Here is a 12,356-nt window from a genome sequence, read left to right as displayed (position 1 = left end):
GCTGGCCTGACTGTGTCCTTCCCACAACTCCTCCTGAGAGTTGAGGTTGATTGGATTAAGAGGAATTGATCCGCTCTCTTACTGTGGATTAAACAGGCAAGGTGGAAACACAGAGGACTTGGATGCGTGCTGCAGGAAGTGCAGGGTTGAGCACATTTCTTTAAAATAAGCTTTCTTTAATTAGTTCTCACTGACTTCGAGATCAGACCCAAGCACATATATACTTTACAAACAGCATCGGAATCATACATCTAAAACTTAGGAGTTTCTTTTAACTTTTAATGTCCATTTATGACAGACTGGGCGTCTCCAGTGCAGAATTAGTGATGTTTTAAGGTGGAATGAGCACCATGAGAGTACAGGATATCTTCAGAGTGCATCGTTACTGGAGCAAAAGTGCTTTAACACACAGATCATTAAAACTCCCTGCACTCAAATACACATAGTAGAAGCAAAGTACACACAATATCACCTCTTAACTGTGTGCATGTATTAACTCTTGTGTTGTCCTTGGGTCATATTGACCCGTTTCAAAGTGTTTTTTATGTCAGAAATATGGATTTCTTTCAACCAAATTCCCCAAAAATAACATAGATGATTCCATACAATGTTCTTCAGGTAAAATGAATGATCACGTTTATTGAATTTTTGGGTGTTTTTATTTAATCCTACAGCATTTGAATTATTTTTTTAATGGTTTCAAATCTGAATCCGGACTAAACTTTGCCATCTACCCCTCTGAGATCCACTCAACATCCTCTGATCTTAACTATTAGTCAAAATAATTCATCATTTCTGCCTTTTTAACTAAAAACGTATGTATAGTTTGATATAAATGAGGTTTGTTGACCATGAATTCCAAGAATAAGTGTAAAATTAGTAAACCTGCTCAGGTTTAAAAAAAAAAAAAAAAAACACCAAAAGCTGACAAAAAAGTGACACATAAATCAGAATAAGCGACAAAAACATTGGAAAAGCACAAAAAAAAAAAAAAAAAATTTCAATTTTGATCTGGAAGGACAAGTTCATGGTTAACAAGAAGACAACACAAGGGTTAAATGATTTAAATCCAAAATTGTTGAGGCCTTTTCTAAAACAGAGTGACCTTTAATTTCACTTCGGAGCAACGCAGTTTGAACCTGGATCGCACCGGATAACATGTAGAAGGTTGTCTTCCAAAAAACGCTTGATCCAGGGCGGGAAAGGAAGCCAAACCTCAAGGTTTGAGTCAGACAGTGTTAAGCACAGGTAGATTTTGATTATAACACCAGCTCTGTGTGCATGAAAAGCCAAGCGGAACATACCAAAATAGCAGCGCGAGGGGAATCTCTGCAAAACAGGAGTTGAGATCACAGAAAAACAGATCGCTGCTTTCAATTTGTTTTGGAAGAGCAGATGAGACCACAGTGTCATGGCAGACATTCCAGCATTGAAACCAGTAGCATTCAGCTTGATCTCATTAGGCCGCTGATCCAACACAAGCCAACGTTTCCAAGCAAGTCTCTCCCTCCACTCTTCTCTCTCTCTCTCTCTCTCTCTCTCTCTCTCTCTCTCCTTGTGTGTCTCTCCCATTCATCACATCTGTTTCCAATGAGGCAGCCGGGCTGTTTATCACCTCCAGGCCAGTGAGAAGTTGAGAACAGACAGGATGTAGCCAAGTGATATAAATTTACTGCGATGGAGAACCAGAGCAAGTTTTTCAGCAGGAAGCCATCGTAAACTTCTCTTCTTTCGGCTCCCCCCCCGTTTTCTTTTTATTTCCCCAAACTGCTGCTTTGGTCTCATCATCATCAGCATCATCATCATCCCGGCTCTTTCATCTGTCTCTGCCTGCTCTCATTGTCTTCGTTATTATCCTTTCCATTCCCCTCATCTTCTTTCCTTTCCTCCCCCTCCCCTCTCGTCCTCCTCCGTGAATTCGCTCTTTGTGCTCGCTGCAGTTTTTTCGTCTCTGGATATGTGCAAACTCACATCCTCTTGCATCCTCTCCTGTGGATTCGCTACGCGCTGATGTGCAGGAGGGATGCTGAACGGAACAGCCGTCAAAGGCAGACCGACATCCGAGACCGCAGATTTTAAAGGATCGTTTTATTCTGAAGGAATAAATGATCACTCAGCTGGAAGTGGAACGATCCGCTGACCTTGATTGGAATAAAAAAAAAAAAACACAGTATATTTTCAACTGCAGCAATGGTGTCATATTAAATGGTCTGGGGATAGCCGAAAACAAACCACACTGTGGTTTTCATCTACATATTGAGTTGCAAGTTTCTGAAAGCTGACATTTTTAGACTGAGACCACATTTTGAACTAGCAGTACTTTGTTAAATCTTATATTTCATATACATTCTATTTTCTAATGGATAGAGCAGTATGAATGAACATACAAGGGTGTCTAAAGTTATGTAACCGAGGAAAATGGTGGAGGCTCAAATCCATCAATTACTAGTCAAAATATTACCATATGTCACCACAAATGATAAAATAGAGACTTTTGCAAGACTTTGAGGAAAGGACAAAGGCGAAAATTGTTAAAACATCTCAGCCTTTAATGAACCCCACATCCACCCACACCCCAACATGCAGTGAAAGGGAGAGGGATGCCCACAGTCCACAACCCTGTCAAAGACAAAAAAGGGAAAAGGCTCAGAAGGCTGAGGTAAAACATATCACCCCAAAAATTAAAAAAAAAAATCAGCTCACAATACCCAATAGCAGTTGACACAAATATTTACAACACCCATCCAACTGAAGCCATGTCTAGTACTTCCACATAAAAGCAAAACCCCAAATCGCTCAGTTTAAAAGTTTATCCATATTAGTAGAATAATCATTTGTGCAACTGGTGTGATGATATGTGAAAGATATGGAGAGGAGTTAGACCAATATTTACCTTATTTTTTAGTTTTTTTTAGTTTTTCCTGCTCATTTGTCATCTCCTGTTTTTGCGTAGCGAGAGCACTGTTCTTGTCTCGGTTTCTGTAAGAGGCAATAACAAATGTGAGTGATCAACAAAAACAATGCCATATGTGGTCAACCCAGATCTGGCTTCGCCTCATGCAACCGCAGGACGTTTAACAAACTGCGAACTAAATCAATGTTAGGACAGGTCAGACACAAACATCGCCAGATCATTCAACAGTATTTAAAAAGTGTTCAAACAGAGTCGGCCTTGACGCAGTCTTTCCAGGAGAAAACCCTGCTCCCCACACTGGACCACTAATGCTTACAGAGAGCCTGAGTGCTCCTATATATAACCTCTTAATGAGGCAATGGTCTCCAGGTGTGGGTCTGTCAATGGAGAGGCAGAGGGGGGAGCCTCCCTGAGGGAGAGGTGCTAGATGGTGGCATTACTAGGCCTCAAGCCTAAATACCAAATACATGAAAATGGAGGAACCAACCCAGGGGAAATGATGTATCAAAGTCAAAAGCTAGTTTTCTACCATTAACAGGTGTTGATTTTTCAGTGTTGATTATTAGGAGTTGACGAGTTGTTTGTTCACTCACACAGTGCATTTGACTTTCACAACTATCTTAAAGTGTTACAGTAACTCTGATAGCTGTGTCCCTACATCAGCACTGGCAGAACTGTCGATCTACACCCTGAGAGTCAAATTAAGACCGACATTTGGAAAAATTAGAATTGGCTGCTAAGTGTTTTATGATTCTGACTGAGCACCAAAGACACAGGGAGAAGCGGTACTACAGCAATACTACAGTATATACGTATATAACGGCTATTGGTCAACAGAAACCTACAACCTGATGGCCATAGAGTTTACTATTACTCTAAAACGATTTGTTTTTGTCTTAGTTGCCTTTCTTCTATATGTCTTATTGATTTTGGTATTGATTTTTTGTCTTTTGCTCTTTGTGTGCAGTTTTTTTTAAAAGACGTTCTTTAGTTTTAGTACCACATACTTTGACTTAGCCCTGACTAGAAGCTGTGGAAGAGCCAACACATAATTCTGTTTTAATATTTCATACATGTCTTCTTGTCTTGAATACAGTGCATCCAGCTCCCAACCCTAATCACGTTTAGTCCGCTTGTCTTTCCCTTGTCAGGCATGTGAGCATTTTAAGCTCAGCCCAACGGCTACTCTGATGTGTCACAATCAGTCGTCGTTGAGAGGGTCTGTTGCCATGGCAATGCACAAAGCTCGGAGACGGGCGTTGTTTCAAATTCCGGCACATGTGAACAGGCACACATCTGATCACACGAGGCCCACACGGGCAACAAAATAGATCCAATGCGAACATATACACAGACAGACAGAAGAGGAATGCCCTTCTCCCTCGCCTCCCCCCTGCCGCGCTGCCACCCCCTGGAGTGATGATGACGATGATGAAGATGATGAACCCACCCTGCTTTGCATTTCCTCCACACAGTGACTCACGGTGTGCTTGCGTACTGTAGATGGAAGCTGCTCTTATCCCACATTACTGCTGGCATTTGCTGCAGTTCAGTACAGTAGGTTACAGGTGGAGGAGTGGGGTGGGGTGAGATACATTCATATGGAGTGGGGGGTGGGGGGTGGGGGTTGCAGTTGCTGGGATGATGACAACAACGCAACATCATGTGGAGCAGACTGTGGACCAAATCTGGGCCAGCGGGATTAGCGGCTCGTCGGATAAATTGCTGGGCGGAGGGGGCGGTGGGGGGATGGGTGTGTGGGCGTGTGTGAGTGTGTGTGGAGGTGAGTGGAGGTTAAGCTATCCGTAGTGACAGGAGTCAGATATTGTAAATAAGGTGAGATATATGAGAGATCCTCTCTTACTTTTTATTTATGTGGGTGGTTCCAGTAGAGAGTGGGCTTTCGATGAGACGTTAGTGTGTGTTTGTGTGTGTGTGCGCGTGCGTACGTGTGTGTGTGTGTGTGGGTGCAAAGGGATGGCCAAAATCGTTACACATTAAAGCAAAACTTTGCAACCGCATAGAAAATCAGTGCACACAGAAGTGCAGGTGTTGGAGGCAGCGCAGGACGACGAAGAAGCATGACGGAATCAAATGGTGCATTTAGTTAGGAACATTCCTTTAAAACTCCAAATCCCAATGGGAAGTACCACATGTTCAACACAAGTGTGAGTGAGTGAGCGTAGGTGTGCGTCCGAGATGGACTAACCTCTGTCAGCATCTCACGGTTCCGTTCGGGGATGAGAGGGAAGCGTCTCCTTGGCGACCGACGGCTGAGGGTGGGGTAGAAGGGGGGCGAAAGTGGGTCATCATCACCACCACAGATTAAGGGCCCGGATCTGAGCGCACACATATACACCAAAGAAACACACACATAGACACTTAATACAAAAACAGTGTCTCTGCAGAGACATTAGAACAACGTCCAAGGTGAGGGACAAGACAATGCAAGGTGCAACGCTTGGTTCTGGCTCACTGCCAAAGGTTTCCCTTTTAAAGGGAGACCGAAAGCCCATTAAACGACAGCGGGAGGCTCACAAAGCTGTCGTTAAGACTCTGCCTGTTTCTGTGTGTGAGTGTGTGTGTGTGAGTGTGGTGTGTGTGTGTGTGTGTGTGTGTGTGTGTGTGTGTACTGGCATCTTTGCATCTTTGTTTAAGTGGTGCCCTGTTTCCAGCTTTACTGATAAGAGGTGAAGCAAACAGACCGGGTGAGACAAGCATGATCAGATAAACGGTTGCATGAAGAGACCGTTCTAATCGTTCAGTGACTCCAGTGATAATAATAAAAGGTACAAATTACACAGACAAGAGCTTTTGGCTACTTTTGTATTTCAAGGCTACATATTCTAGGCTTCATGTCATAATTTAATGGCTGCAACACTCCAAGTCCCATGACTCTGAAGCACTTTCATCGCCTTCTCAACCTACAACCTTGTATCAGACGGACGTAGCTCCGGGCGGGCAGCGGTGATTTCCCGAGGCTTGGGACAAACAGATACTGTAGTTCATGGCGAGGTCAACCTCTGGAATCAGAGCTCAACGCCTGACAGTCAGTGTCCGCGCCCGACAAATAAGATGCATGGCAGTCTCGGGCAGTGTGTCAGTAGGACGGTTTAATGGTTAATGCGAGGCCTGCAGCGAGGCTGGGCATCACACAGGACACGAAGCAGACGTGTATCTATAGAAGTATTTGTACTTTGTGAGCGTTTCACCTTTTGGAGACCATGCATGGAAGAGACACATGCTCTGGTTTACATGGCATTTCTTTAAACCAATCACAATCGTGATCCACCGGAGTTTAGAATGCCAACACAAAGAATGCAGAAGGTGATGGACATCCGGCTAAAAAACAAAGAACATCTGGCTTAACATCTGGCAGCACCAGAACAATACCGTAAATGAAACGTTGTCAATATAGACTTGAGATTTGATGATTATTTGCTATAATTTTAAGATACGATGGTCAAACCAGAGGTAATCTAAGACACCACTATGTAAACTGTAGAGGCATGTTGGGATCTTCCATTTAGCGTCTCTGTGCTTTGAGCTAAATGCTAACATCGAGGGCTAACAAGCTTACTGTACATTGACAGTGCTAACATGCTAATGGTGTACAGCAGGGGTATTCAATTAAAATTCCAGAGGTCCAGTTAAAGAAGATTTCGTCAAGCAATGGTCCGCAACATCACAATGACTGACTTGCGTTATCATTCAGTACCACAGCCTAATAGTTGCATGAAAATATGCAAGTATCCTAGTCAACAAACATTAATACAAACAAAATAAAAGTACAATTCAATAATATTTCAACAATATTAATTGTTAGTTTATACATTGAACTTTAGGGATCATAAATAATACGTACTCTATTAATAAATTATCAATTTAAATAAAATAAAGGCTGCTTTTAAAAATGTATTACAAATACATAAAACACCACAGAGAAAATGTGCATCTCAAAATAAAGTGCTACATTTCAAAAAATGTGTGTGTCTCACTCTCGCTCGAGTTGCAGTGGTTATTGAAATGCACAGATTTGATAGGCTTATTAGCACCACATGACATGATTTGCAACGCATGCTATTGGTCTGTGAGTTTCCTGGGCCGTGCCAGAGTGCTAGACCAGTACCATAAATGCAAGAAAGGCTGCGCAGGTTAAAATAGAAACGCTCCGTCAAAAGTCAATAATTCTCAATAATGTATTGGTTTTGATCCGGGTCCGGACAGTACTGTGGCTGGGTCCGGATCCGGACCGCGGTCCGCCTATTAGGGACCTCTGGTGTACAGTATGATATTTATCGTGTTCCCCGTCTCAGCTCAGCATGGTAGCATGCTAACATCTGCTTCAACTCTGTAGGATTCATCCTCTGGGAACTGTGAATATGTGCAGAAAATGTCATGGCAACCCATCCAACAGTTATGGTATTTCAGAAAGAAATTATGCTGCTTGACGCTGGCTGATCAGCAGACAGGATGGATCTTGTTGCTGACTGCTCCTTTTCACAGGGTACAACTTTTTATTCACACCCGACTTAAACTGTCCACAAGATGATTCTCCCTCTGATGCTCTCAGGCAGGGGGAAAAAAAAGAAAGCTTTAAACACATTGGCTGTGTGTCAACTCTAGCCCTCAGCTGAGCTGGTCGTAGGAGTAGAAATCATTTTACTGATAACACGTTTCTTTCACTCGCTCCTCTCTCTGCTATCTCATAAATGTGGTTTTTTTTGGTTTCTGCCTCGAGCTGTTACGAGGCCACATGAGAAGTTCAGGAACTGATAGCATCGCTAAAAGATCTGAGATAGTGCAGCCTACGGATGGTGTCGGACGTCTCCATGGCAACAGCAGAGCCAGTATCACTCTGACGATCTCTAATGTTGAGGATGTGACCACCACGAGTGCTTGTTGTGGAAATCTTTCAAACTTTTTTTGAAAATCAATCTTGGCAGAGGTGTCCCGAGACTAGCGTGTCCTCCTTTTCTTCTTCTTCTTCTTCTTCTTCTTCTTCTTCTTCTTCTTCTTCTTCTTCTTTTTCTTCTCTCCCATTGGCTCCACATCTGATAACATGAAGGAGCTGCGTGGTCCTCATTACAATTTGGCGCTCCACTTTTCATCTTGTGTGTTTCGTTGTAATGAGGGAAGACAGGCTTGTGACAGGCACTCATGGCCAGCCTTCCTTTTAATGGACGCCAAGAGTTGTGGGGGCAGATAAGAAAGTCTGGAGCGCTCTCTGAAGTCCAGCAGGCGGATAAAACAGCTCAAGACGATACATGATTCAGCAAAGTCAGAGGACGCATGGGTCAACGCTGAACATAAGGCTTCAAATCTGACATTTACAAACACACACACACACACGCTCACACAAACTGTTTAGACTGAAACTGCATGATGATAACGTGGATGTATCTTTGGGGAACTGCCCTTTAGATCTTGCTTTATTTTTTCCTACATGGGATTATTCATGAATCCTGACTCCCGACCCTTAAACACACTCATAATTGATTTGAGGAGCTGCACAAAACTAAATCATTCTCTCCCACCAATTGCTCCATCCATCCATTTAATTATGAAACGATGCAGAATTGTTTAGCCACAATAACAGTGTGTGTGTAATGATTTACAACGGGGCGCGGTTAGGCCACCGCCTTTGTCCAGACCGAAATATCTCAACAACGGTTGGATGGATTGCCGCAAATGTTTGGAGACGGTCCAGACGATGTTTCCATATGACTCACAGATTGTTCCTCTAGCGCCTACATGGGGTCAACATTTGGTTTGAATGGTTTTGATTGAGATTTCGCAACTATTGGATGAGTAGGTGTGTGTGTGGTTGTGTGTGTGTGTGTGTGTGTGTGTGTGACAGGGTGATGGAAAAGAGTGCCAGGGAGCACTGTATCTCATCTTCTGGACAAGTCCTTAATCTGTGTGACCCAGCAAGGGATTATGGGGGTTCTAGGAGAAAAAACAGTACTTGACACTCACCCTTCAAGCCCAAGAGTGTTTGTGTGTGTTTATGTGCGTGTGTAATTCCTTCTTATATTTCTTCCTGCAGATCCAGAATTAAGCCATTCACACCTGCCTTATTCCTCTTCCTCTACAAGGAAATGTTCTCATTGTGTGGGCTTTCATTGCAGTGGCACCACTCATGCAGCTAATTTGATAATTGATTAATTAAGCTTACATTTTCTGTCTTATGTGATATCAAATTTAATACCTTTAGTCTCAACGTGTTGGTCGAACAAAACATGCAAACTGATATCATGACCACGGCCATCTTTCACATTTTCTTTTTACATTTTATGGACCATACAATTAATCAGTCTAATGAGAAAAAACTGGCAGTTTAACCGATAATTAAAGTAATAATTAGTTGCCGTCCTAATGCCTACGATAACATGATAAAACACCAGTTTGTTGTACATGGAAGCAGCTAACGCTAACCTTATAGCCCTGTTTGCTGTCCTTTTTAAACTCTTTATATGTCCTTTCTGTGAATTTGCTGTCGGGTTCACACCTGTTTCATAGAAGCAGACTTTAAACATTACGTTATGCAGCTGATCAGGGTTCCTCATGTCTCAATATCACAAAACTATTCATATGTCAAAAATTCAGTGTGATGGATGACCAAGCATACGGTGCAGACTGGGTGTTAATTTCAGCCCTCAGGGTACATGGATTCACTAAATGTCACATGTGTCATGTTAGCTGTTCTGGTGTCTCCGTGTTTTGTTGGATGACAACATTAGGGTTGGTGGGGGTCACCTTTGACTGCAGTGTGTGTGTGTGTGTGAGGGTGGGGGTGGTTCCCGGACTTTTGTTTGGACTGAGCTTTGTCTAAAACAGGGCCACGTGGGCCAGAATTAAAATCCTGTTTAAGAGGATTCAGGACAGATGGCGTCCTATTGTTTCAGGATATTATAAGAAAATGGGGTAAATGATGGAAACAGCCCCCTCCACACACACACACACACACACACACACACACACACACACACACACCTTTTCTGAATAAATACAGCCCACCCACATGTACGCAGGGATTTGGGGACTCACCTTGCTAGTTTTTTTTATTGGATTGTGGCTTCTTACACTTAGCCAATCAGAATCCTCGGAGGCAAACAAAGGGCCCCCTCTAATGAAGCCATACACTGGCTGTTTAGCAGTCAAAAAGCTCTGATTGGTCAAAGGTGATCCAATCAAAGTTGAATCCGTTTCTAATCTAGCTGTTTTTCACTGGGAGACCAAGGAAAGTGTACTGAAGTCACACACATAATGTTAAAGTAGGAAACTGATCCTTCTCTGACTGTGTTTTGTGGGAATGACATCATGACAGCGTTGGGTCTTGCTGGCTTGTTGGGACTTAAACGTCATCACACACAACCACATTTGTCCTCTGTGCTTATTGCATGCTTAAGAAACACCCCAAAAGTGTTAAATGATCTATGATGGGTGTTGCAAAGGCCATTTGGATGTGTGAGAGAAACCTAAAACCACAATCAGTCCTTTCCCCGCCTCTCACTTTGATAGTACACTAGATCTTCTTGTTTCCCTCCCATCTTCTCTTCCTCTCCTTCCTACCGCCTGACTCGGTTTCTTTCTCAACTTACCAGATGGAGAGGGGGTGGTTAGTGTGTGTGTGTGTGTGTGTGTGTGTGTGTGTGTGTGTGTTGGTGTGTGTGTGTGTGTGTGTGTGTGTGTACTCATGCATGCATGGTTACTCATGAGTTTGCATATTTATATCTCCTGTACATGTTGTCCGTAAATCCTCCTCTGCTTCACTGAAGCAAAGCATATATATATGTATGTATATATATATATATATATATATATATATATATATATATATATATATATATATATATATATATATATATCTCAGTCAGTTTCACCTGCAGACCATAAGATTGAGGAAACCATTGATGAAACAAAATGACATTTATTGAAAAAAATAAAGTGAATGAAGATGATTTTATCCACAGTGGAGAGGGGGTTTATGGGCCAAACGCGTTATCTGGCATCATTTTGGGGGCTGCTAATCCGCATGTGTGAGATGAATCCAATCTGACAGCGCCTTTGCATCTTGAGACTGGATTGTTAATATAGCCTACATAGAGACAGTGCTATGCTTTAACAGGGGAGAGGAGGAGAGAAGAGAGAGAGAGAGAGAGAGAGAGGAGAGAGGAAGGAGAGAGAGAGAGGAGAGAGAGGGAGAGAGGAGTAGGGGTGTACGAAGAGAGAGAGAGAGAGAGAGAGAGAGAGAGAGCATCAAGTCACCCGGATAGGCTCCACCAGCCACAGACTGTTAGGCACAAGTGTCACAAGGAGACTCTATTCCTCTAAAATAATGGATGGGACAAAGCCGGCCATGGAGTCCAACGCGGAGGAGACTCAGGACGAGGGACAAGAGAGCAAAGGTACGCCCAATCAGCCGCTGACATTTGCGCGTTTTTTGTGTATTTTCTCTGGAGACATTTGCGTCTGCGCCAGCCAGAGCGGTTTAACCTACTTGCAATGGCTTCTCGTTTGTGCGCGAGACAATAGCGATGCTTTTTTTTCTTCTTCTTTGGCCTCTCACCTATTTATTTGAGCGAGATTTGGAAAGCAATAACGGTCTCTCTGCTGCCGATGACCGAGATTATTCCCACAACCCCGACGCAATTTGACGTTATTCTGTGTCATTTGGCGCCTTTCGAAGAGATTTGGTGGCAGATGGAGGAGAATAAGAGGGATGGGCGAGTTGATGGGTTGTGAAAGGCGCACAGTCGGGTTTTATGATGCATGTATTAATGCCAATTTGCTTTTACATTGCTGCACTATTATGCTCTTATTTGTGCCCAATGAGCGGCTGATGAAGAGGCTGTGGAGGCGGTGCGCTGCGCTCCGTGCACGGCTGCATTGTCTCCCGTCAGGTGTGGAGCAGCAGCCTCGATCATTATCTGCGATTTCCCCCACAGAGGGTCGGTGTCTGATCTGTCAGCAGCAGTGTGATTAGTCGACGGCGCTGCAACGGATGAGGAGTGTGTTGTGTGTAGTCCGCAGTACTCGGTTCTTTGGGTAGAGGCAGAGCTGGAGGATGCACAAGAAACAGCGGTGCACTTGGCGCACCATTGATTGAATTGAATTCAAGTGCAGACCTTCAGTTCTGGCTCTATAAAAGATGCTCTATGTGACTCTGCAACAAGCACCTTACTAGATCATTAGCAACAACAACAAATAAGATCTTTAAACCCATAATGCTGAGATTCTTTGCAATTTGCATGCAAAAGAAATCCAGATGTAAATCTTAGGCTAATATATTGTGTATTACATGTACACCAAAGTTCAGCCATAAATTAGGGGATTTTGTCCAACCAAACTGATGCTATTACTATTTTATAGTGTTGTAGTAATAGTGTAGGCTTATCTTTGGGCACTGGAGGACTCAATGCCCTACAGAGCGAGTGAC

The 12,356-nt window shown here is 43.2% G+C and overlaps 1 protein-coding gene across 1 annotated transcript in view; it reads left to right on the top strand.

Annotated features, from left to right (window-relative positions):
* Nucleotides 1–11,043: 11,043 nt before the first annotated feature.
* Nucleotides 11,044–12,356, top strand: part of LOC116674151 (neuronal membrane glycoprotein M6-b) — a 29,754-nt gene continuing 28,441 nt past the window's right edge. Inside the window, exon 1 of the mRNA XM_032506656.1 lies at nucleotides 11,044–11,325. Within this exon, the coding sequence (XP_032362547.1) occupies nucleotides 11,256–11,325 (70 nt within the window). The 5' untranslated portion in view covers nucleotides 11,044–11,255. The remainder of the gene's footprint in view (nucleotides 11,326–12,356) is intronic.

Source organism: Etheostoma spectabile, chromosome 24, assembly GCF_008692095.1.
Source record: "Etheostoma spectabile isolate EspeVRDwgs_2016 chromosome 24, UIUC_Espe_1.0, whole genome shotgun sequence".
Taxonomy (NCBI): Eukaryota; Metazoa; Chordata; class Actinopteri; order Perciformes; family Percidae; genus Etheostoma; species Etheostoma spectabile.
Note: the sequence above shows the minus strand (reverse complement) of the source record. Positions and strands in the feature narration are given on the sequence as shown.